Here is a 26534-nt window from a genome sequence, read left to right on the forward strand (position 1 = left end):
TTTACACTCATTACGATGAAATCTATGACAAAACATATACGAAGAAGTTTTGACAAAACATAAACGAAGAAATCATGACAAAACATATACGATGAAATCTATGACAAAACATATACGAAGAAGTTTTGACAAAACATATACAATGAAATCATGACAAAACATATACGCTCATTACGATGAAGAAATCATGAAAATTCATGAGGTGAGAAAAGAGGTGAGAAAAGAGGTGAGATCTCACCTCTTCACCTAAACATTATTTTTGTCTGATTTACGCTCATTACGAAGAGGTCATGACAAAACATATACGATGAAATCATGACAAAACATATACGAAGAGGTCATGACAAAACATATACGATGAAATCATGACAAAACATATACGATGAAATCATGACAAAACATATACGAAGAGGTCATGACAAAACATATACGAAGAGGTCATGACAAAACATATACGAAGAGGTCATGACAAAACATATACGAAGAAGTTTTGACAAAACATATACGAAGAGGTCATGACAAAACATATACGAAGAGGTCATGACAAAACATATACGAAGAAGTTTTGACAAAACATAAACGAAGAAATCATGACAAAACATATACGAAGAGGTCATGACAAAACATTTACGAAGAAGTTTTGACAAAACATTTACGAAGAAGTTTATTTCCTGGACTGTTGTCTAAATGTCATGTTGTCAGTAATTTTAAGAGAAGTTAATTAACCTGGTAGCACATGGTAACATGGTAACAGTGAAAACATTAATGTAAACATTATTTTTGCTGAATTCAGCAACAAAATGAACGAGGTCAGGATGTATGCAAATACCTTTGAATTCATTCATAACGCCTTAGTAAGCTCATAAAATGCTTGTTTTTGCATCACATTTTGACGAAGTGAAGATCTTCACTTCGTCAAAAATGTTTTGCATTCTCTACTGTATCTTCGAGTTCTTCTTCATCTAACTTCTCATGAACTTTCTTGTCTATGGAGTCCATAATATCTTTGACATAAAATGCATACTTTACAGAGCACCATTCAGCAACAAAATGAACAAGGTCAGGATGTATGCAAATACCTTTGAATTCATTCATAAGTTCCTTAGTAAGCTCATAAAATGTTTGTTTTGAGGTTGAGCCACTTTTGGCTCGACCGTATTCTTTCAACCAAAACTCAAGAATTTTCCTGTGTGAATTTTGTATAAAAAGCAACCGTCTGAATTCAGGCGGTTGTTATATTCTTCACAAAACATTTACGTTCATTACGATGAAATCATGACAAAACATGTACGATGAAGTTTTGACAAAACATGTACGAAGAAGTCTTGACAAAACATTTACGCTCATTACGATGAAGAAGTCATGACAAAACATATACGATTAAATCATGACAAAACATATACGATTAAATCATGACAAAACATATACGAAGAAGTCTTGACAAAACATATACGTTCATTACGAAGAAGTCATGACAAAACATATACGATTAAATCATGACAAAACATATACGATTAAATCATGACAAAACATATACGAAGAAGTCTTGACAAAACATATACGTTCATTACGAAGAAGTCATGACAAAACATATACGATTAAATCATGACAAAACATATACGAAGAAGTCTTGACAAAACATATACGATTAAATCATGACAAAACATATACGAAGAAGTCTTGACAAAACATTTACGATGAAGAAGTCATGACAAAACATATACGATTAAATCATGACAAAACATATACGATTAAATCATGACAAAACATATACGATTAAATCATGACAAAACATATACGAAGAAGTCTTGACAAAACATATACGTTCATTACGAAGAAGTCATGACAAAACATATACGATTAATCATGACAAAACATATACGATTAAATCATGACAAAACATATACGAAGAAGTCTTGACAAAACATATACGATGAGGTCATGACAAAACATATACGCTCATTACGATGAAGAAGTCTTGACAAAACATTTACGATGAAGAAGTCATGACAATTCATGAGGTGAGAAAAGAGGTGAGATCTCACCTCTTCACCTAAAATATATTTTTGGATCATTTACGCTCATTACGATGAAAAAGTCTTGACAAAACATTTACGATGAAATCATGACAAAACATGTACGATGAAATCATGACAAAACATTTACGATGAAATCATGACAAAACATGAGTTAGTATGGTTAAGTCGTGTATTGTGGCACTGCGTTCCACCTTACCCAATACTTGTGAATTTGACACTTTACAAAACCGTTAACGTATATTTTACAACATGAACGCAAAAACTAATTTAACCTTAAATATTTACTAAGCCGCCAACCACTTCACTAACGAACTCACTAATGTAAAAAATAAACGTTCTCACTATCGTTCTCACTAACGACTTCACTAATGTTCTCATAAATTTTCCTCAATATCTTCATCATCAGTGTTAACCCTATTGTAGTCATACTTGAAGCCATAAACTTTCTCTAACTTCTTAACGTACAATTTACATAACTTACCTTCGTCATCGTATGGTTTAATGATATAACTATTTCTATCTTTATACACAGTCAATGAAAAGTCAACTGGTCTCGGATGTATTTGAAAGAACATGTTATGCTCAGGAAGGAAGAATAAATGTTTAAATGTATGTTTGTTATATGTTTTGATTTGTATGAGTTGCTTTTGTTCTGTCATTACATCCAAATAAAATAAAAATAAAATAAAAAATAAACTTAAAAATTAATGATATCACCACCCTCACACGTATGAAAACATCCATTTAAATTTAGGTGAAGTGGTGATATCTCACCTGTTTTCTCACCTCTTTTTTCACCCGTTGAATTCATTGCTTTATAACTCTCTTCCTTTCTCCAACTCTTCTAACTTCTTCCTAAGTTCAGCAATGTTGTCCTCATGAAGTTTAATCTTCCTTAATATACCTTCTCTATCTAATGGTTGCTTTATCTTTCTAAACTGAACTCTACCATCCTTCATAGTATGAATGTAAAAACCTTCTGGAATAGTTCCTGATTTAATGTATTCTACCAAAAACTTTTGTTTCATTGCTTCAGTGACTTTATTTGTCATTTCAATCAAATAAAAATTTTAATATTAAATAAAAATAACGTTATTTTTTCAGTAAGGAAACGCAGGAGTTTTACGATTTATTTGAGGAGTGGGTTCTGGTTTAAATGTTGGAGTCGGTTTAGGAGTTGACTTTTGAACAGGAGTTTGTATTTCCATAGGTTCAGGAGTCATTGAAGGTGTTGTTTGTGAAGGCGTTGGTTTTGGCGAAGGTGTTGGAGTTTGTTTAACTTCAGCTACTTCAGTATTATTTACAACATTTGCTTTATTTCTTTTCAACATCATAACTGCTCCTGCTGTAGCTAGCAAACCTAGTGGGAGACCATATTTTATATAAGGACTTGACCAAATGCTATTTTTGACAGGAGCTGGTGGAATACCTAACCTTGGTGAGACTGCTCTTTGCCATTGTGCAGCTCGTAAGAAATATTCAATAGGTGCTCCATAATCGTTTGGTAAAGTTTGTTTCATAGATGGTGAAGGTTCACGAGAGCTTGATGAAGAACTCATTTATAAGCTTTAAAAATAAACGTTCATCCTTTATTCCTCACTGTCGTCCGTGCTAAGTTATAGTCATCTAATCTTATTATTGGGATGCCATTAGCACGCACCTGATGCAAAGCAACAATCCCTCATAAATCCAATAAGTGGCTTTGGTACATTTTCAGTTGCTAGTTCAATAGGTCCTTTAACAGACAATTTGTATGTTATTGGAGCAGTAGATGTTTGACCTTGCTGGAAGCAAAAGTCCACTTCTGTTGGAAAACCACATAAGAAATGTGTGTTGTCATAGCTATCCCATTTATGTTCCACACTACCATCATCCACCAATGACCTCATAACATCTTCATTAAATCCAATCATATCATTGTTTGTATTGCAAGCGTTCGCAACCATTTCATAAAATACAGGTCCATATGATTTTTCAGGTTCTGCAGGCATATTTCCATAAGCTCCCATGGAAAGCTGAAGATATTTAAACTTAGGGTTCTCAAAATTAACATAATAGTTGTCTTTCTTTCTAAATAGTGCCCAAATACTTTTAACATTAATAGGCGTATAAGCTGCTGTAAATGTTGCACTTGAACTATCTGTATTCTTTGAGAATGAACCATCCATAGGAATCCAATCCATAACTTTAACAGGAAAACATAAAGCCTCGTTTGTATAATGTTCTACAAGTTCTGTATAAATGTTAGGGTCTAAAGAGAATGACTTTGGATGAATGAAACATTCATTAAAATCCATCTTTGTTCGAAATAGTTGCTGGGTTACAGTTGTAATAGTAACTGTTCCACTAGCTTCAGTTGCCTTCGTTATCATAGTGAATGGTTCATTCCATGGAACAAATTTATTTGTCGGTGGATTTGAATCTGAAGCAAATGCAACTTTAAGAGTTGGATTGAAAGCAATGATATCATTTACAGATATAGATGTGCATTGTAAGGCGTCGCTACTGAACTTTACTTTAAGCTGAATGTTTCCTGCAAAAGCTGGAATAAATCGAATAGCTTCTAATGGAAGGAATCTTCTAACAGGAATTCTTAAACGAAGCTTAAAATCAAATGATTTTCCTGCTGTAATTGGACCACTAACAATTTGTCCTGTTCTGCATGTTCCCGAATGACTCCATACATCTTCATGTCGAGTCTTTGAGAAAACATCTACTTTCTTTATTTGTTCGGTAGTTTGTGAGTTTGAAGTTATATATGCTTCTTCTCTTGCGTTGTCTTGAGAATATACGATACGACCATTTGCAAGGATTTGATATCCAGCAACTGCATAGAAAGCGTCATCGAAACCAATCCAAAATCCTGGTGGGTTTGTTTTATTGGAACCTGAACCAATTTCTTTATCTGCAATAAATTGACCTTCCATTTTATACGTAATGAATGTATTGTAAAGGTCCAACATATTTTCACCAGGAGGTGAGAGATTGAATGTTACCCATGTGTTATCTTTAGCAGTTCCAGGTTGTGATGGAATCTTTGCGTCAGAATATTTTCTATTAGTGTCACCAATTTGAACTGCATTGTCTATGATATCGAAATATGAGCGAATCTGATGAATATGCTCTGCTGGAGTAAATTCGTTTAACTGTTCGTTCTGCATGTATTTACTTCAGATAAAAATATCTATTTACTTCATTATTCTCACTCTTCTTCTTGGCATTCGTGGTGGAAGTTGTTTCTTGACATTTTCAATGAACTGTACATTCTCTTTTGTCTCAACTTCTTTCACTGGCGGGTCAGGGTTCTTTGACTCGGTTTGTTTTTCAATGAAATTCACGAACTTTGCAATAAGCTCTTGGTTCGTTATTGAAAGACATCTGGCTTCTTTTCTTCTTGGTTCTTTTGGTGGCTCAGTTTGAACAGAAGGTTTTATATGGGCTTCGTGGGCTTCGCCCTTGCCATGCACCTTAATGTTGTCGCTCTCTGCATTCGCTAATGGAACCTTTCTTTTTCTTACGTATATTTTACCATCTTTACTCTGACTTACGTAATAGAAAGGATGTTGTATTCCTCTTGCGTCATTTAATATAATAGACTCTCGCTCTGATTTTGACAAGCTCATTTTACATCGGTTAAAGTTTTAATTTTGTTTTTTATCTACAGTCAAATGACTCAGACAAGTCATATGGACAAGACCCAAGGGGTCATAGATGTTGAAGCATTGAAGAAAGAAATTCGCGAGCAAATTTTATCCGAACTGAAGGAACAAAAACAAGAACAAAAGCCAGAGAGACCAAAGAGAAAACTTAGTGAAAAACAACTAGCTGCATTAGCTGCTGGAAGACAGAAGAACCCACGTTTGCTGGCGAAAAAAGCTAGAGAAGAAGCAAAAGCAAAGGAAGAACAAAAAGCAAAGGAAGCTGAAGCAAAGAAAGAGTAAATGGTTTATTTTTATCCAAACTAAATGTATAGACAAATACCTTTATCTGTTGCGTTCAGTAGTGAAAACCCTGACGTCAAAATAAAGGGGAACAGAGTAACGTTTAAGTTTCCAACAGACTGGATTGTGAACATAAATGAAGAGAAGTACATTGGCATAACATCTATGTATATAACACGTGCTTTCAGAAAGGTTGACTTTATACTTCAAGTCGAGATAGAAAATGACGAACAGTCTTTAAGCGCCCAAAACATTCACATATACAAATACTTTAAAGACGATACAACATTGTTGCAATGTATGATTTCATTTAATGAGATGTTCGAGAAAAAGTTCAACATTGAAGTACAAACTTTACAGCCTTTACGTGAGTTTCTTGCACAACTGAAAGAAGAAGGTAGTCAGCCACAACTTATAGACTTTCATTATGAATTTAATGAAAATGAAGATGGAACTCATGACTGTCAATTCATTGTATTCTCACCATTCAATGAAGTCGCTAAAAAGAAAGAAAATCCATTACGTATAAGATTTCAAATCTCCGAACCAAGTGATGATTTTAAGAATGTTTTCAATTATGATGCAATGCTTCCGAGGAAAAATGAATTTTCAAAGATTGTAACACCTGGCATTTGGGATAGAAAGCAAGCAATACTTTACTCTAATATAGCCAAAGGCGTTGAAAATGAGTTCATTGGTCATACAAGAACTTCACCACTTCCTAACCCTAAATACTATAAATTAACTGGCTTCAATCGTGAGTTTTGGATAGACATGTTCTCCACTCATGACCATAAATGTCCGGTGTTCTTGCCTCCAGACCATAAGGACTGTCTCTACATTGAAGCACAACTCTTAAACTCTACCATCGCAGTATTGTAAAATCTACGCTAGCTTTATTTTTATCACGAATGACCTCATTGCTGACAAAAATAAGCCGCTAGCGGCAAGGGCGAAGCCCATGACCTCAGAACTTCAACTTACGAATAAAGCTTGTTTTAGTCGTTATTGAAAAGTTGAACTTTTCAGCAAAGCAAGGTTGACATGACTTACATAAGTCGAATGCAATCTCTTGACCATCATGAAGTGCTTTGTAAAGTTTCATTAAACTGAACTCAGAGTCTTTGTCATATGTTCCAACAGGTATGTGAATGTTCTTATCTTCATTGTAATAGCATTGTATAGCTTCAGGAAACATTTCATTAGCGGTTAAAGCAATAACATCTTGCTTCACGCCTTTCATTCTGCAGTGAAATGCAACTTCATTTAAATCGTTAGTGAGTAAGTCTATGTAGGTCTTCTTTCCACAGAAAATACTTTTATAAGCTAAACTTTGTTTTCCAGGTGTTATTTCTGCAAAGTCGCTATGAAATTGACCAAGGTTCTTTCCTATAAGTTCGCGACCATATCTCTTCTTAAACTCTGCTGCAAGCTTTGGTATGTCTTCATTATATAAGTGCATACTGTCGGTATCCTGGTAAAAGATTTGAAGACCCATATCTTCAGCAGTACAGAATACTTCATTCATAATACGTTTTGACATAGACAGAATATTAACACCAAGTGGACAGAAGTTAAAGTGTCTGCAAATGCTTTTCGTTAGCTTGAAAATAGTTTTATCTGAACCATCCAAACCTTCGAACTTCACTATATGGTTGTAATTTCTTATAGCATATCTTATAGCATCTTTGTCATTTACTATGGTTATTTTTGACTCAATAGGAGATAGAATAGTTTTGCCATAAATGCTGTTCAGAATGAGTTTTATAATTTCTTGTAAGGGGTTTCCTTCTTTCTTATACTTTAACCTTAACTCAAACAACTTCTTTACTTCATCTCTTATTCTCATATCTCTGTTTCCATCGTAATAGTATCCTTGCAACACTTCACATTTGACACCTTGATATTTTATGAGGTCTTGTAATGTTATATGGTCAACATACATGAGACAGCAAGTGTTTGAACTTCTTGGAACGTTAAGTTCTGGATTTAGTTCAGGGTCGCAAACTATTAAATGAAAGTGTCTGGGTATACCAATCTCTGTTATCTTAATGAGAACAAAGAAGCCAGACATAAACTTTTCACCAATGGGTTCCTTTTGGTCATCATCGAATAAATGTCTCATGAGATACTCTGTGCTTAACATTTCTTCCTTCAATACTTTTGGAATACCTTCTAAAGTATAAAGTCTTGCTATAGCTGAAGGATATAATGAAACAGTGTCGAAGTCAGCAATGAGTTTCTTTTTGCTCTTTTGTTTCATGTTATCTGACAACATACATCTTCCACCTTGAATGCATCTCGAAATAAATTCTCTTGGTTTATTTGAGAGGTCATAAAGATTTCCATTCGGGAAGTATACTCTGTTCTCAAACAATTTGTTAGCAATTGAACAAATACTAACGTAGTCATAAACGTTTAAATCAAACTCTTTCAATAAGTCATTGCGGAACTTTACAAAACCTTCTCTTAAAATTCTTACATCTTGTTTGCAGTAAAACGTGCTATATTTTTCTAAGTCGAAGTGGTTTTCATCTATTCTGCAACCTTTGATGGAATCTATGTTTTTCATAATGTATCTGCATCATGGATAAACTTACATGCTTCAGAAATGACACCAGTTCTGTTGTCATTTGCTAACAAAACACTGCTGTAGTAGTTATATGGAAATACTTCTTTCGGTCCTGTTTGTAAGTTAAACATAGCAGGAAATAGTTTAAGCTTCTTATTTATAACACTGTAAGAGTCTTTTATAATAATTGCCCGTCCTTTATATAAACCAGTTATTTGCATTGTTCGTGAACCTTTAATGATGGGAGTTCCTTTCACTTCTGTCATGTGTCTTAAGATGAAGTTTATGTCATAACTGAGGTTGTGGAAATATATTAAACTCTTGTCAGGAAGTCTTTCCAAAAATTCTGTTGCACAGTTTTGACCCCAAATGCTTTCACTCACTGAACCATCTTCACTGTCATAACAGATGTTAAAAGCTTTATGAAAGCCGTCTGTGCTACACTCAAAGTCAGCAAAGAAAACGTGCTCAGGAATGAATTTACATTTAGCTTTATTTACTTCTTTTGACTCTGCTTTCTTCTTCAGTTGTACACAATACTTTGGAGCATATGTCAAATCTTTAAATGGTGCAAGGTTCTGTTTATATAAGTCAGTAGTATATGTGAAAAGTTCTCCATAAGAAATAGGTTCGAAATATTTGCACTCCCACAATGTTTTCATAACATCCCATAGCGGTGTTGTTCTATCATAACGAACTACATATTTATCTTCTCTCTTTTGTATAAATCTTCATCTGTTTCTCAATGTTCATTCCACCACACTCCTTCAAGATTTCTATATAGTTTCGAATGAAGTATGTTGTCATTGGTAATCTTTCATTTAGCATGTAGTGGTCTTCAACAAGAAGTAAGTCAATAGTTCTAACAGTTTCGCATTCTTTTGGTATATATCTCTTTATTTCATTATGTCTTGAGTCATTGAAATAACCAATGGTAACATTAAATGCTATACCTGTTCGTCGAAATTTCTTGTACTTTACTTTGAGGAAAGTCTCTAACACGAATGACTTCTCTCATGTGGTCAATAGTTTCTTCATTTACTCCAGCCTGAATGCAAGCATAAACGAAACAATTGTCCTCTGTCATAAGTGTTGCAGTTCTTTTGTTCAGTTCATGGAAGATTTGGTAGCGTTCAAGATTTATAGGTAATGTGCAAAGATACTTCCAGAACTGACCGCTTCTCTTCTTATAAAACTTCTTTTCACCATTATCTTTCCAAAAGCTTTCTATAAGTGCTGGGTTTCCTGTTTGCTTAAGAGCTTCCAAAATGGCTTTCTGGTCATTTGTCAGTGTGCTTTCATCTCTATATGGTCTCTTTTTTGGTTTGCCTTTCTTTACATCTGACATCGTTAAGCCTTCATATTCTGTTAAATCATACATCTTTATTTCAGTAAGATTCTTTATGTTTGTCAAGAAGAAGTCATAGTGCATTTCAACAATACCTGCAGCATTTGCTTCTATCTCTGATATAAAGTTCTCCTTCAAGAGCTGATGTAGTAATGTTCCAATATTATTGAGGTTTAACGTAGAACATTCATACTTTCCACCAAGTTTATAACATACCATCCATCTTGTTGTGAGTTTATTTTAATTTTCTCTAAGAGTCTCATGAAAACCTTACCGAAATGTTTGTGTAAGTAGTCTCTGTTTGGTTCATCTAAAGCTTCGATGTTAAAGTCAATGAGTCTATTGCCTGACTTCACATTTCTCTTCCTATTCTCTTCATCTTTCTTTAACCATCTCTCACCTTCTTTTGGTTTGTCGTCAATGGAACGAATGACATCGTTAGCTTTGCGAACTTGTTCTATAGCACTTTTAAACATCTCTCTTCTCTGTTGTTTCAGTGTGTCGTCTCTTCTTCTTGTTTCACCAACGTTTGCATGGGCTACGCCCGCGCCGTCATGCGGCTTTGTTATGTCAAACATTTCTTGACGAACATCATGCGAAAGAGCTTTACGAGTATGACCAACGTTCGCATTTGTTATGTCAAACATTTCTCTTCTTACTTCATGAGGTACTGAACGTCTATGATATAAGTCAATAGCAATGTCATTTAAAGGAAATGCTCTTGCATGGACTTCGTCCTCGCCGCGTTGCGGCTTTATGAACTCATGAATTCTATCATAACTTATTGCACCATTGTAGTCTTTAATGAAGTCAGCGAGTGCTTTTTTGTTTGTCGCGTAATGTTTTGCAACATCTATATTAGCTTCTGTAAGAAGTTGTTTTATTTCCGAGTGTTCTAACTTAGACAACTTCCGATACATCTTTAGTAGGAAATAAAAAAATATTTTTTGAAAAAATTAGATTAGATTTTTTTTAAGTTATTTTTCAAAATAATTTAATATTTTTATTTTAATGAAACACATGCAAGATTGCAAGTTCTTTTCATACAATGCTCTCGCTACTGCCATCAAGAATGAGTTCAATGGTGCTTCAAACGTCAATGTTATCTTTAACAAGAAGTTTGTGAAAGAATCTAAGTTCGGTCAGTATGTCAGACCATTAGCTATTGTCATTGACCGCAAACGTTATACTTCACAAGAGTTAGCAGTAGTTTTGAAACAAAAGAGTTTCTTCGTGAATGTCAAAGATACTCATTATACTGTCATAAAGAACTCCAACATTGACTTCTTCAGTATTGCTATGAATCTTTCCGAACAGAAAGAATATAAGAAGGGTGAAACATCTGTGAAATATTATCCTTCATCTCTGAAGACAATAACGAACAAAGATGTTATACAAAAGTTCTTACCAAAGGTTGAAGAAGCTTCAATTGACATTGACGAAGGAAGTGAAATGGTTGAAGAAATTGACCCTGAAGCTATTTAACCAAAAATATATTTTTGGTGAAGAGACCCAAAGGGTCAGAGCCGCAAAGCGGCTAGGTGAGATATCACCTGTTTTTTCACCTCATTCTCTCTTCGTTAATGTTGTCGTGACTTCTTCGTTAATGTTGTCGTGACTTCATTCTTCCTCTTTGAAGTTATCGAAATATTCTGTTATTTTTTCCTTCAGTAATGTTAAGTCTTCTTTGAAGGTAAGTATTGTGCAACCTTTGATGTCATAGTGTGTTTGAGGAAGAGTATTTTTGACAATTTCTTTTATTTGCTCATTCGGTGTCATTGAAATCGGTAAGTTTTCACGATAGAACCAGTTTCTGTCAGATTTATATATTTTAGCAAGGTCGTAAAAGCTTTTGTTGTTTCTTCTGACTAAATGCAACATAACCATATCTCTATCTTCTTCTTTCTCCAACTCTTCAGTATAAATCATATACTTATAACTCTTTTCCTTTCCTTTTGGTACTGAACGTGGTATTCTTTTCTGTATGCTTTTGTCTTTGGATTCAATGACTTCATCTTTTGCTTGAAGTTTCTTTTCCATCTCTCCACGTTCTGCTTTATATAGTTCATCTAACATCATGAAAATATAACAAGCATAACGAGGTGAAGCCCACATTGCTACAGCATTTACTAAAAGTCTATGAACATAATAACCTTTCAAACCAGGTGCCAAATTCTTGCGATTTTCGTACGGAATCTCTTCCCTCGGTTTTCCGAGGGAAGCAATCATATGAGGAAATTCTTCTAAAAGTTCTTTTGCCTGTTGGTTTTCAAACCAATGATATGCTTGCTTTGTAGAACGAAGAGCGTTCATTATACTTTGCATTTGATACATATCATCTTTGACTGAACGAATGAGTCTCAATTGTTTGTTATATTGTATGTATTCGTATTCTTCATTTATGGCTTCATGAACGATAGCAGTTGTTGTGTTCTCTAATGTTGACATTACTGTTCTTACATACAGGATAAAAAAATAAATAAAATAAAAACTAACTTTATTTTTTCTATCTTTCACAAAAGACCAAAAATAAACGCTTTACATGTATTTTTCAGCAACTTCGTCAAATAATTTTATAGCTTTATCTATCTCATCTACTTCAAACGTTTCTTTACCTTTTATGGGAGCACCATACATTTCTCAAACTTTTCAAGTAGTTCTGTTTCTGCAGCTCTCATATCATTAACTAACACAACCTTGACTCTATTGACTGTACTGTCATATCTTTGAGTTATATTATATGTTCTTCCTATCTTATATCTCTTTGTATTGAAGTCCTTCGGTTTCTGAACGATGTAAAGTAAGCCTTCACTGCAACGTTCCGATCGAATGAACCATATGTTATGAAGTTATATCCAACAACTGGGTCTAACCATAACAAAACTATTGGTATAAGACTTTTGTCTATAAGATATGCTGTAGTTCCATAGAATCTTACCGATATCATAAGCTTAGGATTTCTTGTCAAAATTTTCTGAGTAGAAGCAATTTTAACCCAGTCGTGGGATGTTTTCTTTCCAGATGGAGATATAATGTCTGACAAAGAATATTTGTTGTATTTCTTTGAGTATCTTACGTTTAAATCACCTATTCTAACCACTTTGGTGTCATTGTCTATCTTTTTAACTGTTTCAAACTCAGTGTTTGACATTTTTGTTCTTACATACAAAATAAAAAAATAAATAAAATAAAAACTAACTTTATTTTTTCTGTCTTAAGGAAATTCATGAAATTTGGTCATTTTTCAGCAAAAATATAATTTAGGTGAAGAGACCCAAAGGGTCAGAGCCGCAAAGCGGCTAGGTGAGATTTCACCTCTTTTTTCACCTAATTTTTCACCTCTTTTTTTCACAAGCGTTTTACATGGTAAACGTTATTTTTTAAATTTTGTGAAAACTCAACGGTTTGACACATGCCCTAAAAATTATTTTACTCAGAATTTTGTTGCTGAATTCAGCAAAAATATAATTTAGGTGAAGAGGTGAGATTTCACCTGTTTTCTCACCTAATTTTTCACCCTCAGCCGCTAAGCGGCGAGACCCAAAGGGTCTTGACTTTGTCATAACTTCTTCGTAAATGCTTTGTCATAACTTCTTCGTAAATGCTTTGTCATAACTTCTTCGTAAATGCCTTGTCAAGATTTCATCGTAAATGCTTTGTCATGACTTCTTCGTAAATGAGTGTAAATGACCAAAAATATAATTTAGGTGAAGAGGTGAGATGTCACCTGTTTTTTCACCTGTTTTCTCACCCTAGTTATTTTATAAACGTTTTACATGAATTGTACGATGTATATTTGAAATCCTAAACAATTTCGTAGCTTCTATTTCTTCTGTCAGTATGTCAAAAGTTTTAACAATGCCGAAAGTCTCTTTATATTTCTTCTTGACGTCAGATAGAAGGAAATCTTCTACTGTTGGATAGTTTTTGTTCAGAAATTCTAACATGTTCATTTTATCTTCTGCTGGCTTTTCTGCTTCTTTCTTTAAGTCTGCATAGTCGTTTCGCATTCTTTCTATCTCTTTGACGGAGTAGTTATATTTCCTAATTGCTGCCTTACATTTTGAACATTGTGGGTTCATTTTTGCATTATACATTGAAATTTGACCTGCTAAAACAACTAAGGCGTCAATTGCTCTCTTCATCTCAAACATAGCGGGTCTTATTTGTTCGTTCCATACTTTGCCTCTTCTATCTTTATCTCTTATTTCCCAAACACATTCAGCAACTAATGAAACAAAGTTATCGTAAGTCTTAAACTCCTCAGATTTATATATGTCAGAAATGTTTTTATATACCATGTCGCAATCTTTGTCCATAACCTTATGGTTGCAATGAAAACCAAGGAATTCATAATTTACTTTACGTATGAACTTCTTTATTTCTACTGAGTCAGTTGGTTTCACTTCAATTTCGTCGAATTCAGGAATAGTGAGTTTTTGTTGTTGGATTTCAGGCAATTTGGGTAAATGGTCAATAATGTCCTGCATTTCATAAAGATACTGTTCATTTGTTTCATCTTTCGCACTACAGTCTAAATTACTTGTTAAAAGTTCTTGCTTTATCTTCTGGATTTTTGTTTCGAAAGTATATGAAGAAGGAATGAAGTTTTTCATCTCTACTAACATAGATGTTGGATTCATGACTAACGAGTTTGGTGCTGTAGTTGTGGACAGAGTCCCGCCGTTCGCGGCTTGTATTGTTGTTGTGCCGATTGTTGAAATCATATCTTTTATACAAAATAAAAAATAAATAAAAATAAAACTAAACATTATTTTTTGGTCTTTTGTGAAAATTCATGAAAATTCACGGGGTGAAAAAAGAGGTGAGAAAACAGGTGAAATCTCACCTCTTCACCTATAATATATTTTTGGTCATTTACACTCATTTACGAAGAAGTTATGACAAAGCATTTACGAAGAAGTTATGACAAATTCACGGGGTGAAAAAAGAGGTGAGAAAACAGGTGAAATCTCACCTCTTCACCTATAATATATTTTTACTGAATTCAATAAAAATAAGCCGCTAGCGGCAAGGGCGAAGCCCATGAGTTCATTTACTCACAATATTTTTGTACAAAACGACCCCAAACTTTTAACTTCTTTTCTGCAGCTTCAAATGCTATCTTAGCGAGTTCATATTCTCTAAATTCTCTCTTTAAATCTTCTTGTTCCCATTGGTCTAGTTCGTATGGAGAATCTCTATAACCATAATATATCTCACGTTCATGTTCTAATTGTTTTTCACACATTTTTCCAACTTCTTCTTCGAACAAAGGTTTAGCATTCTCCACTGTATCTTCGAGTTCTTCTTCATCTAACTTCTCATGAACTTTCTTGTCTATGGAGTCCATAATATCTTTGACATAAAATGCATACTTTACAGAGCACCATTCAGCAACAAAATGAACGAGGTCAGGATGTATGTAAATACCTTTGAATTCATTCATGACACCCTTTGTAAGCTCATAAAATGCTTGTTTTGAGGTTGAGCCACTTTTGGCTCGACCGTATTCTTTCAACCAAAACTCAAGAATTTCCTGCATTTTAGTACTATTGAGAAATCTGTTTAAATGGTTTAACCTTCCCGCTTCTCTTGCCATCTTTGTTGCATTAATGTAACCATCCTTGTCTCTACGTAAGACTTCAATACCATTATAAGTGCCTTTTGTGAATGTTTCACCATTAGATTTGTTCGTGAATGTTTTTGCTTCGACTGACATTTCTGTTCTTACATACAAAATAAAAAAATAAATAAAATAAAACTAATTTTATTTTTTTGGTCTTTTGTGAAAATTCATGACAAATTCATGAGGTGAGAAAACAGGTGAAAAAACAGGTGACATCTCACCTCTTCACCTATAATATATTTTTGTCTGATTTACATCCAACGAAAAAGTTTAGAAGAATTTTCTTATTCTTTCTGGCATGTTTTTATCTTTCCAGTACTCCCGCTCTAATGGTCCCAGATGTGTTGGCTTCGACTCTCTCAAGTTCTTAGATGGTATAACATCTTCAACGCCTCCTTCATATCTTACTTTATAAGTGTCATCGTTTGTGTTATAGCCAAGTATTTCAATAACCACTCCTCGCTTTGCTTCGTCAATGGTTTCAGCAAGTTTGCCATTACTACTTTCAACTAATTTATGACAAGGGTAAAATGCTATGGAGTCGTCAGCAGCTTTTATAAGATATCCATTACCTTGTGTAGAGTCTACGATATAATAATTTCGACTTAACCTTAAACGTTTCTTTGTCAACGGTTTGTCGTCAAGAACTACACGAACTTTTGTTCCAGGAATGAGAGTAAATTGTGTTGAATTTCTGATATTTTGTGTTTGACTTCGTTTCTTTTGTATATACTTTTCTTCTTGTTGTTGTGTCATTGAATTTGGTGTATGTCCTGTTGTAGAATGTGTTGAGGAATTGTAAACTTCGATGAAATGTTTCATTGTTTCTTCGGTAAAGTCTCGCTCTTGATTTAAATCTCTGAGCGTTCTTATGAAGCGGTTAATGATACCGAGTATGTTATGGTTATGGTCTTCAGTAGTGTAGTGAGTTATGTTATGCTTAATGAGAAATTCTGTGATTTCGTTGCTGAGGTATGCACCGTCTTGGTCTGATGTTAAAATACTTGGGCTATGTTCTGCTACAAACTTTTGTAAAACTCTTAACACTTCATGAGTTCCTTTATTTTTCATTGGATATGCATATGCTTTACGAGTGTTAACATTTATGAAGATGAGGAATGGTTTATGTCCTCCTTTTCTGCTTTGAATGAGAGTGTCAAATTGGTATGCGTCAGGAGTGTTGGAGTAAATTGGTAAAAAGTAGTCGTAAGGATTTATTTTTGTTTGATGTACAACATTTTTGTCAAAGAACCTTTTCACTTCAGCTCTGTTAGTAAATCCCCAACTCTTTGCAGCTTCATTGAACTTCTTAAATGACCTCCATGGATGTTGTTCGAATACTTCTTTCAAGCTCATTTATGTAAAGTTAAAGATTTTATTCTAGGCTCAAGCGCGTTCAATGAACGCGGTACCATGCGAATATAGTCATAAATGGTGGCATATAATCTTCACCCGAGCCTGTTGGATTTGTTGTGAAAGTGTGTGAATGATTTCCTGTGGTTCCACAGAAAATACCTGTGCTTGAATCTACTGGGTCACTTGAAATATCATATCTATGCATTCCCTGTCTATCCGAACCTGCTGCAAGATTTGTATAACCTCTTTTTGTTATTGAATGTGAATGACTACCTGTTGTGTTTGTAGTTCCTGTATGAGTGTGCGGTGGAAGGTTTGCTTCTTTAATTTTCTTCGAACCACCTGTTTGCTTTGAAGAGTTCGCACAGTATAAGAATTTATCTACAATCTGCTCCCACGTACCGAAACCCAGAACTGTTGCTGGATTTATTGAGTTCATTGACGTATAAATAGAGCCTGCAGGATATAATGTTTGAAGTATTTCAGTCTTTAATGTTTGAAGCTCTGTTTTGTCAGCCTTCTTGTCATATAAATCTTGAGCAGTGAATTTAATATTATGTTCATCCTTCATGACATAAACATCTTTACATCTAATGTTTCTCATCGTCGTTATGTCGTCATCCGATGTTAAACCTTGTGGAAAGTTAGGAGGTTTACAATATAATACATCCCCATCAGGTTCTTCAACCGTTCCTTCAATACTTTCTATAGCAACAGTTGTAAAACTTGTATGTGTATGGTTCTTGTCTGCTTTCTTCTCTAACATTGCTGGTAGTTCATGGGTTTCAAAGTTTCTGGCATGACCTTCAATGTTCATACATTTACTATTTAAGGAGTTTAGTGTATCTTTTACGCTTGTACTTGGATTTTCTAATGGTGCACTTGAACCAAGGGTATAGTTCAATATTATGTCGTCTGCTCTAACAGTAGTGAAGGATTTATGTGTATGGTTCTTGTCGGCTTTACTGTCTAATGTAGCTTGAAGTTCATTTATATCGGAGATGTTGTGTTTATGAGATTTCAAAACTTTGTTCATTGCTTCGAGTTCAACTTTGTCAGCTTTACTTTTAATAGCATCTTCAAACGTTATTTTTGACTTAACTCTCAAAGTAAATCTTGGTTCAACTAATACACCTTTAACAGAGAAAGTAGAGGCATAAATTTCATCGTTATAACTAAATGCTTCTGGTGCTTTAGCTACATCATACTGTACAGTACAGCTTATGTCATAACCTTTAGCACGAATGTATTTATATCTTCTTTCATTAACATTTTTTGTCTTCGCTTCATCACTTCGTGTTAAATATCCATGGTAGTCCGTTATAATCTGTTCGTCTGAAGTTATATAATGAACGTGGTTTTTATCTGCTTTTTCGGCTAATTTCTCTTCTATCTCATTTATTTCAAGTTCATGCCTACCACCACCTCCCGAAGAAGTATTTTTCTTCAGCTCTTGAAGAACGTCCACTTCGCCATCTTTGGTGTCAATAATGAGACTTTGTGTTAAAACCTTTCCTGTCTTAATGGATGTTTGTAAAACTTCTTCTTCACCGTGTTCGGGGTCATGGTCGTCATCATATCTTGTGAAATCAGAGATGTTGTCATACATTAAGCATATCTGTCTCAAAAGTTCTGCTATTTGAAACTGGAACGAAAGATATACAGAACTTTCATCATCTCCTAAAGTCAAGTCTGCTTTCTTAAGTATTTCTTGAATGTATGCAATGAGAACAGAGTACCTTGGAAAATATTCGAACAATATTTCATTAGCTGTTGGTTTTGGTGGTTCCTCTGGAGTTTCTGTTGTTTCAGTTCCTTCTGTAGGTTCTGTTGGAGTTTCTGCATCTCTTGACTTCAATGCTCTTGCTCTCAAAGACCTAAATGTTAGAGCACCGGGTTTTACAAAGGACTTTATAAATGCTTTAATAGTTCCTGGTAAGTTATTGTTAGCATTAAGTAAGTTCCTTATGGTTCCATCATGTACGTCCATAGCACTATGTAAAAAATCTATACTTTTCTTGTAGTCAGCAATAGACTGACTGTGATTTTTTAAAGATTTGTCAATACCTTTAAGCCAATCTTCATGCATGTCTGATACTGAGCCAAGAATATCATTTGCTTCCTTTAGTGTATTTTGTGCTTTTCGTAAAGTATCCAATCCCGTACGTGCATTGTTTGCTATACGTCTTACAGTATCTATTTGACTCCTTGTTTCTTGCATCCAACCAGATAAAGTTTTAATAGTATCCGAACCATTTGAAATGAAGTTCAAAGCATTTTTAACGTCATCTAAAGCTTCTTCACCAAGTACTGCCCATATCTTTCCGATTTGGTATTGAAGAACTCCATATGAAGCAGCTGTTAAACCAGTATTTATAAGGTTCCATATCCATGATTTAGCAGTTTTTCCATCCTTTCCATCTTCACCATCCAAACCGTTTTCGCCTTGAGGTCCTTGTATTCCTTGTATTCCTTGTATTCCTTGTATTCCTTGTGGTCCTTGTGGTCCGGTGTCACCCTTCTCTCCTTTCAGTTCATCTTTATGTTCGTTATAATATTCTAATGTCATAAGGTGTACATCATTACTGCTACCAGAAATGCCAAGAATTTGTTTCTCATTCATGACTAAATTCTTTAGGCATTTAATGTTGTCGTCAAATCGAAAGCTCTTTAACAATTCAATGAGAACATTCAGTACTTTCACTAAAGAGGCATCTACTGTAGAATTTATATATTGCACCGTTCCATCATTTATGATAGGAACTTTACTTATTGTAATGAATGGGTCATAAGTGTTAAAAGTATCGAAATCAATGACTTTTTTAGTTTTTCCATCGTCAATGACTAAATCATTGCCTTCAATGGTTAAAGTTGAGTTTTCGTTTACTAGTTCATGTGCTCTTCTTGCTTCATTTGTTTCATACGCATATGCAGCAATAGTCATATTTTAATGAGAATAAAATGTTGTTCTATTTGCAAAGTACAGACCCAAACGAATACGGGACAGTAAAGCTACAAACAAACTTAGGTCTTCAGAATGAAGCACTTGCTTTCAGAGTTGTTGACTTCAATACTATCGCAACTTTTGTCATAACAGATGAAACAGATTTCATAGAGATTGAAATAGATGACAAAAGAAGTTTTATAACATTTCCTAACAGAGCAGAGTATAGAATAGATAAAATTGCTGGAGTCATAGATACTCTCATAAATGAAGAAACTATTGAAACATAGATGTCGAACTCTCTTCTGAGGGAACATTGAAGTTCAGTAGCAAGAAAGAGTTCAAGATAACACGAATGAGTCATAGAGTACAACTTCTTTTGGGAGCATACCATATGACATTTCCTTTGAAAAGTGTTGACAAAAACGATTGAGATGAAATCTGTTCCATACGTATGTTATGGCAATTGTTTGTACATTGAGTCTAAAATAGCTAATGTCACAGGCATTTCAGGAGTTAATAGTAAAGGTTCAGTAGAATATAAATCCTTCTTTATGCAGTCAATTCAATGTTCATTCCAAACGTTCCTGTCATAGCAACTCATTTAGGTAAATGGGTTCGCATTAGTCCTCATAATTTGAAAGACATGCAATTCAGACTAGTTGACTTTCAGGGCGAGCCTGTAGAACTGAAGGCACCAGTGCGAATGACTGTTGAAGTTGACTTTTTAGAAAATATTAAATGCAACAGCTTACAAGAGAACTCAGAGCTAAAAATATAAAGTATGAATGTTATGTATTAGGTCATGAACTTTGGTTGTTGCTGTTTGATGAAACAAATGAGTTAGTTATGTCAGTCAAGAGAACAGAAAAAGGCGTCAAAGGCGCCGAGCGCAAAGCGCTATATTGTGTTAGTGAAAACTGCACCAAGTCAATAAGATTAGGTTTGCATTATGAAGATGAGTTCGATACTGTTGAAGAAGTTTTGAATAGATATTACAAATTGCTTTAATTTACTAAAACATATTTCAAGCAAAGTTTATATTCTGTTGAAAGTTTTGTATACTCGTTCGAATATTTATACTTAAACTCAACTCCTGTAGTTCCTGGTATTTCAATGATGCGGATGTTACCTATTTTCATGAATGGTGGCGTTTGACCACAGCATTCGATTTCAGGGTCGAGATAGTCAATGACACATTGTTTCCCTGTTATTCGTGAGATAACATTTTCAAGGTCCTCCTTTGTTAGAATTATTTGGTTCTTACTTATAAGATTTGTCAAAAGCTTCTTATCGTCTTTGAGTAAAATTGTTTGGTATAACTGAAGAAGGTAATGGTCTACGTTATCTGAAGGATTTGTTTGAACATTTGTGTAAGGGTTGTCGTTGGCTTCTCTTGAAAGAATTTGGTCCAGTGGTGGATACTCTAACTTAACATCTGATGTAGCGTTAGCGTTTGAAGCTGTGTTTAAATTCACGGATTTCAGCTCTGGTTCTGGCTCTTTCAAACACTCCGAACTATAATTCTTTATGACAATATTGTTTGTCGTTCGTGAGTCAACATTTGATGTTGGTTCAATTGGAACATTAACGGCACCAGCTAAGATGGATTTGCTTCTCATTTCATATAGAATAAAAACCTTTTATATGTATGAAATGAACAATATACTCGACAAGGGTTTGAATGTAAAGCTAACGAATGAAAATATTGTTGAATTCACCGAGACAGGAGCTGTGTATAAAGATGTAGAACTACTGAACAAAAGAGCAAAGGGAAGAAGCAGGAATATGAACAAAGGGTGGAAGCCTATAAAAATTTATGTCAATGATGGCTCGGGAGGTTCAAACATAAAGTATGCAGAAAGTTATAGAGTTTATGCTCTCAAAGGTGAAAAGCCTTCATTTAAGAACAGCTATTCTAACGCATATCCTCAAAGCTAACGGATGGGGAAGTGGATGATATGAATGACAGCAAAAATATTAACAGAAATGGCGACAGAGATGCATGGAATTTGTTTACCATCAGTCAATTGAAGGTTAAACTTTAAAACAATGTTGGTCGTTCCCATGGAATATTTTTGACTTTAATGGTATTAGTCATGATATGAATCTCAAGGTATGAACGAGGAGAGATGAGAGACTTATATGCTTCCCAAATTTCTTCAAAAGGTAATGTTATACCTGACTGTTTCCAAATGAGTTCAATATCACGTGAGAAACCTTGAAAGATAACGAAGTCAGTTATGAGACGTTTTATGTTTAAAGCAAAAAACGCCATGTTTGCATAAGTATTGCTACAGTTAAATGGTAATGTCTGACTTTAGTTATGATGTTAGCTAATGGTGAGTCAGGCTTTGACACTAAACCTTTTCCGGCGAAGTCGTCACAAACGAGCAGAGTGTTTGAAGGATATTTTTTGAAGGGGTATTTTGAAAGTTTTGACAGAATGTAGTTTGTAAGTCGTTTCATATCGTAAACTCCTGAGTACTGACGTAAGTGGTGTTTGTCAATAATTCTTTCCATCTCTTCTGAAGTCTTTTGCATTCCTGACTGTATGAACTCAACAATGGCATAATATTTTCTCTTACGTCGAATGTAACGTTGAAGAAATTCAATGAGTTCACTGTCTGGAACTTTAACGACAGAGCTTGAACTTTGACTCATAAATGTTTTCGCTGTTGAGTCCATAGAGTCTGAAGTTGCTGATATAATGATTTGGTCATAGTAAGAGTCGTTTCCTAAACGCTCTGTTATGAGTATATGACGAATGAGGTTGAATGTCTTACCTGAACCCATCTTTCCACAATAGAAATACACACCATTTGAACAGAACTCATAATCTTTGCTGAAAGGAAGAATAAGAGAAGAGTTAAGTTTGTCTGTAGTTTCATTCATGTCTTCATCTACGTCATGTATTAAATGCTTCATTTTATCTCCATTAAAAATGCAAGTCAGAAATATTCAGAACATAGCACCGAGTCTAACTGACAAGAGTATAAAGATATACTATGAACACGTTATGATGAAACCAACCAAAATTCAAGAAAGTCAGTATACTTATGAATATCCAAGACACTGGGTAGAGTATGTAGGAGGTGAGAAAGCTATTGAAAAAGACAAGTTCGAAGTATTCCAGCAGGAAGAACAATATTATTGAAGAACTTTAATGTTTTGAGATATAATGATGAAACAAAGAAGCAAGATAGTTTTCCTGTTGCTGTGTATGTGAACTAGATACAGGAGATGACATGAAAGTTTTTAATACAAAGCTTCAAACGGTAGTGAGAGAACAACTTACTGCGGAAGGACATCCATTACCTTCAGAAGTTACCATAGCATATAATTTTGAAACAAACTCAATAGATTTTAAAGTCGTCTCTGCAAAGAAGTCAGGTTTTACATTTAATGAAGCAGATGTATATTCGAATGAAAACTTCAAAGCTATTGCATGGTTAGATAATGACGATTGCTTTAAGAAAATATTTAAATACAGTGACTCAAGATGTCAATAGATGACCTTCGTGGAATGTTACCATCGACGTTTACAGTAGAAGGTTCAGCAGGATTGCTTACAAGATTGTCAATTGGTGGTATTTGGTCTCGTGAGAACATTGTTATAAAATCCAGTATAAGTGAATTTGCTGAAGAATCTATATTATGTCTTTCAAACTACATGTATTCGCCGCCGAAGCATTATAGTATAACAAACTTTGTCAGTAAGTTTAACATAAGACTTGTCGAACCTTCTTCAATGAAAGATGTTGTGCTACCTAAAGATGGAAAGGATGGACTCATTATTGAGATGATTTTAATAGCATATTAAATGAGCTTGTTCTTGAAGGTCATTCATGATGAAATAACTGTTGTAGAAGATGTTAGCAATTGTTCAGACATTTTGAAGCGTATAGATGATATAAGAAAGAAGTTAGATAGACCGCAAAGCGGTGAGGCGAAGCCCGTGAGAACGCTTATGTTTCATTGACTTTCTCCAGTAACGAGAACTTTTATGAGATAATATTGAAGAGAGATGATTTTAATATGGTGTAAATGGTAGCTTGGGCAGCTTTAGGCGCAATGGGAACAAAAGCATTAGCATTTGGAGCAAAAGCACTTGGAGCTTATGACGCAGTAAATAAAATGAGTGGAGGAAGGGTTTCGAAGACATTAGATGCAAATAAAGGAAGATTGGAGGCTGGGTTGCAAAGAAGTTAAGATTAAATAAAATAGGGCTCATAAATAAAGCATCCAATTTGGTTGCGACTGAGTCAGAAAATGCTTTAGGAAAGGACGATGAGTTTGCAAAACACGCAAAAGACTTTAATGACCAGATGAAAGGTGAAACAATGCATTTAAATAGAGTCGATGGAAAACTTTCCTCCACCAGTAGTTCTTCCGTATGGTCCCTATGGAATGTATGGAAACCCTTACGAAAGACCATTTGACCCATTGACTGGTGGAAGTAACTGGTATCATTATGGACGAAGAAGAAAGACAGTCAAGTTGGAGACAGACGTGAAGAAAGCAACTAAAAAGAAACCAAGGAAGAGAGTTATAAAGCAATGAATTCAACGGGTGAAAAAAGAGGTGAGAAAACAGGTGAGATATCACCACTTCACCTAAATTTATGGCTATGTTTTCATACGTGTGAGGGTGGTGATATCATTAATTTTTAAGTTTATTTTTTATTTTATTTTTATTTTATTTGGATGTAATGACAGAACAAAAGCAACTCATACAAATCAAAACATATAACAAACATACATTTAAACATTTATTCTTCCTTCCTGAGCATAACATGTTCTTTCAAATACATCCGAGACCAGTTGACTTTTCATTGACTGTGTATAAAGATAGAAATAGTTATATCATTAAACCATACGATGACGAAGGTAAGTTATGTAAATTGTACGTTAAGAAGTTAGAGAAAGTTTATGGCTTCAAGTATGACTACAATAGGGTTAACACTGATGATGAAGATATTGAGGAAAATTTATGAGAACATTAGTGAAGTCGTTAGTGAGAACGATAGTGAGAACGTTTATTTTTTACATTAGTGAGTTCGTTAGTGAAGTGGTTGGCGGCTTTGTAAATATTTAAGGTTAAATTAGTTTTTGCGTTCATGTTGTAAAATATACGTTAACGGTTTTGTAAAGTGTCAAATTCACAAGTATTGGGTAAGGTGGAACGCAGTGCCACAATACACGACTTAACCATACTAACTAACATGTACGATGAAATCATGACAAAACATGTACGATGAAATCATGACAAAACATTTACGATTAAATCATGACAAATCATTTATGTTATACAGTAATGTTAGTCATGAATGTTTGTCCTACGTGTTGGCGTTAGTGTTGAAAAATAATGTTTGTCCTACATGAAGCCGTACAAGCGTTTGAATTTGTTTATGCATAAAATTACACTCTTGTTTTCTGTATCTATCATACAAACATAAGCAGCACCTGTTTTTGTAAAGTTTATATGAAGTTTTCGATAGTTAAGACCTGTATAATAATAGAATGCGTCCTCATTCTCAACATAGTAGTAGAACTCAAACGAATGCTTACCATAATCTGTTATTTCAACAGCTTCGTCAGATATTTCATCAACGAACTCATAAACTATATCGCCATACTTGCTTTTATTTCTATTGTTTTCAGATTTAGAACACCAACGAAGGTTTGAGATTCTGTTGTCCGTTCTATCATGATTTATATGGTCTATTTCTTTCAAATTGTTTGGATTTTCAATCCACTGTTCTGCAATAATTCTATGCTTTAAATGTGTTTTGTTGTTTAAACTAAGCTCAATATAACCATGATTATTTAAGCATTCACTCTTAATATGTTTGTTTTTCTTTCGACGAATAGTAAAAGGATATGTCGTACAAATCTCATAATCTTCATGATTTCTCAATGTTTCCCATTGAGTTTGTTCCCCACTAACGTTCTCATTGACGTCCTCAATATCTTCTTCCTCACTGAACTCGTCAATATTTTCACTAGCTCCTTCTGTAATGTTTTCATCGGCATTGTCATTGACTTCTTCTGTAATGTTAGATGTTGTTGTTTCGCTCATGTTCTTTCACTAATGTTAAAAAGTTATGTTGTACGAATTTTGAACAGAATTTAGAGCAGTTATGAAACAATGAATTACTTTTACGCTATTGAAAGGAACTATGAGAGTGAAGTACATGACAGCAATAACAAAAGGAACTAATATCAAACCTAATGAAATCGCTCACGAGGACATAGAGCTTAACAAGTATTTTGTGGAGTATCTTATAAGTGAAGAGTATGTAAGACCTTACTTCATGTTTGACAGCATGAATGAGGATGTTATTTCATGGTTAAAGAATATAAGCAATGTTTTCGGTAAGTACGTCATAGATGACAAAGGTCTTGTTGTATTTTATGAGACAGCAATACGAACACAGGAACTAATGGATATTATGCACTCAACAGCAAAGAAAGGATTTAGTACTATTGGCATGAATGAACATTGCAGGAATGACATATACAACCTATGCTCACGAAAGCCTTACACAAAAGCAATACAAATGATAGAACATAAGTGTCTAAGGTCAGCAAATGAAATCATTACTGTCAGTGGTTATGAAAGAACTGTTAGCAAAGATGAGTGGAAACAGCTATTCATATTAAGGAAGGACGTTGCTGAACTAGTTAAACCTGTTGCACAAAC

The 26534-nt window shown here is 34.3% G+C and overlaps 17 protein-coding genes and 2 pseudogenes across 19 annotated transcripts, besides 3 other annotated features; 4 read left to right on the plus strand and 15 right to left on the minus strand.

Annotated features, from left to right (window-relative positions):
* Positions 1–2215: part of a mobile genetic element that runs on past the window's edge.
* Positions 1–26534: part of a mobile genetic element that runs on past both edges of the window.
* Positions 2216–25023: a mobile genetic element.
* On the minus strand, positions 2855–3091 carry TVAGG3_0634240 (uncharacterized protein; the record flags this gene model as incomplete). Its single annotated transcript, XM_051240959.1, has 1 exon — positions 2855–3091. One exon carries the CDS (start codon positions 3089–3091, stop codon positions 2855–2857), a length of 237 nt encoding a protein of 78 aa, XP_051087546.1.
* On the minus strand, positions 3140–3526 carry TVAGG3_0634250 (repellent protein 1 family; the record flags this gene model as incomplete). The annotated part of the gene is made up of 1 exon (XM_051240960.1): positions 3140–3526. A coding segment is annotated over one exon (387 nt), but the record flags the coding sequence as incomplete, so codon positions are not given.
* On the minus strand, positions 4208–5200 carry TVAGG3_0634260 (uncharacterized protein; the record flags this gene model as incomplete). Its single annotated transcript, XM_051240961.1, has 1 exon — positions 4208–5200. A coding segment is annotated over one exon (993 nt), but the record flags the coding sequence as incomplete, so codon positions are not given.
* TVAGG3_0634270 (uncharacterized protein) lies at positions 5228–5662 on the minus strand (the record flags this gene model as incomplete). The annotated part of the gene is made up of 1 exon (XM_051240962.1): positions 5228–5662. The coding sequence occupies one exon, from the start codon at positions 5660–5662 to the stop codon at positions 5228–5230; it is 435 nt and encodes a 144-aa protein (XP_051087549.1).
* Positions 5708–5980, plus strand: TVAGG3_0634280 (uncharacterized protein; the record flags this gene model as incomplete). The annotated part of the gene is made up of 1 exon (XM_051240963.1): positions 5708–5980. One exon carries the CDS (start codon positions 5708–5710, stop codon positions 5978–5980), a length of 273 nt encoding a protein of 90 aa, XP_051087550.1.
* On the plus strand, positions 6299–6862 carry TVAGG3_0634290 (uncharacterized protein; the record flags this gene model as incomplete). Its single annotated transcript, XM_051240964.1, has 1 exon — positions 6299–6862. The coding sequence occupies one exon, from the start codon at positions 6299–6301 to the stop codon at positions 6860–6862; it is 564 nt and encodes a 187-aa protein (XP_051087551.1).
* Positions 6948–7508, minus strand: TVAGG3_0634300 (organellar and viral DNA polymerase type B; the record flags this gene model as incomplete). Its single annotated transcript, XM_051240965.1, has 1 exon — positions 6948–7508. The coding sequence occupies one exon, from the start codon at positions 7506–7508 to the stop codon at positions 6948–6950; it is 561 nt and encodes a 186-aa protein (XP_051087552.1).
* On the minus strand, positions 9759–10820 carry TVAGG3_0634310 (annotated as a pseudogene). The gene has a single exon. A coding segment is annotated over exon 1 (1062 nt).
* On the plus strand, positions 11200–11385 carry TVAGG3_0634320 (uncharacterized protein; the record flags this gene model as incomplete). Its single annotated transcript, XM_051240966.1, has 1 exon — positions 11200–11385. The coding sequence occupies one exon, from the start codon at positions 11200–11202 to the stop codon at positions 11383–11385; it is 186 nt and encodes a 61-aa protein (XP_051087553.1).
* On the minus strand, positions 11521–12213 carry TVAGG3_0634330 (KilA, N-terminal/APSES-type HTH, DNA-binding family; the record flags this gene model as incomplete). Its single annotated transcript, XM_051240967.1, has 1 exon — positions 11521–12213. One exon carries the CDS (start codon positions 12211–12213, stop codon positions 11521–11523), a length of 693 nt encoding a protein of 230 aa, XP_051087554.1.
* TVAGG3_0634340 (organellar and viral DNA polymerase type B) lies at positions 13662–14627 on the minus strand (the record flags this gene model as incomplete). The annotated part of the gene is made up of 1 exon (XM_051240968.1): positions 13662–14627. The coding sequence occupies one exon, from the start codon at positions 14625–14627 to the stop codon at positions 13662–13664; it is 966 nt and encodes a 321-aa protein (XP_051087555.1).
* TVAGG3_0634350 (uncharacterized protein) lies at positions 14957–15349 on the minus strand (the record flags this gene model as incomplete). The annotated part of the gene is made up of 1 exon (XM_051240969.1): positions 14957–15349. The coding sequence occupies one exon, from the start codon at positions 15347–15349 to the stop codon at positions 14957–14959; it is 393 nt and encodes a 130-aa protein (XP_051087556.1).
* On the minus strand, positions 15800–16285 carry TVAGG3_0634360 (integrase core domain containing protein family; the record flags this gene model as incomplete). The annotated part of the gene is made up of 1 exon (XM_051240970.1): positions 15800–16285. One exon carries the CDS (start codon positions 16283–16285, stop codon positions 15800–15802), a length of 486 nt encoding a protein of 161 aa, XP_051087557.1.
* Positions 16926–17702, minus strand: TVAGG3_0634370 (phage tail repeat-like family; the record flags this gene model as incomplete). Its single annotated transcript, XM_051240971.1, has 1 exon — positions 16926–17702. One exon carries the CDS (start codon positions 17700–17702, stop codon positions 16926–16928), a length of 777 nt encoding a protein of 258 aa, XP_051087558.1.
* TVAGG3_0634380 (keratin-associated protein family) lies at positions 17811–18494 on the minus strand (the record flags this gene model as incomplete). The annotated part of the gene is made up of 1 exon (XM_051240972.1): positions 17811–18494. A coding segment is annotated over one exon (684 nt), but the record flags the coding sequence as incomplete, so codon positions are not given.
* TVAGG3_0634390 (organellar and viral DNA polymerase type B) lies at positions 19283–19829 on the minus strand (the record flags this gene model as incomplete). Its single annotated transcript, XM_051240973.1, has 1 exon — positions 19283–19829. A coding segment is annotated over one exon (547 nt), but the record flags the coding sequence as incomplete, so codon positions are not given.
* Positions 20837–21451, minus strand: TVAGG3_0634400 (uncharacterized protein; the record flags this gene model as incomplete). Its single annotated transcript, XM_051240974.1, has 1 exon — positions 20837–21451. The coding sequence occupies one exon, from the start codon at positions 21449–21451 to the stop codon at positions 20837–20839; it is 615 nt and encodes a 204-aa protein (XP_051087561.1).
* On the plus strand, positions 23007–23652 carry TVAGG3_0634410 (annotated as a pseudogene). Its single transcript has one exon. A coding segment is annotated over exon 1 (646 nt).
* Positions 25206–25910, minus strand: TVAGG3_0634420 (HNH endonuclease family; the record flags this gene model as incomplete). The annotated part of the gene is made up of 1 exon (XM_051240975.1): positions 25206–25910. One exon carries the CDS (start codon positions 25908–25910, stop codon positions 25206–25208), a length of 705 nt encoding a protein of 234 aa, XP_051087562.1.

The sequence above is a fragment of the Trichomonas vaginalis genome, chromosome III, assembly GCF_026262505.1.
Source record: "Trichomonas vaginalis G3 chromosome III, whole genome shotgun sequence".
Classification (NCBI taxonomy): domain Eukaryota; phylum Parabasalia; order Trichomonadida; family Trichomonadidae; genus Trichomonas; species Trichomonas vaginalis.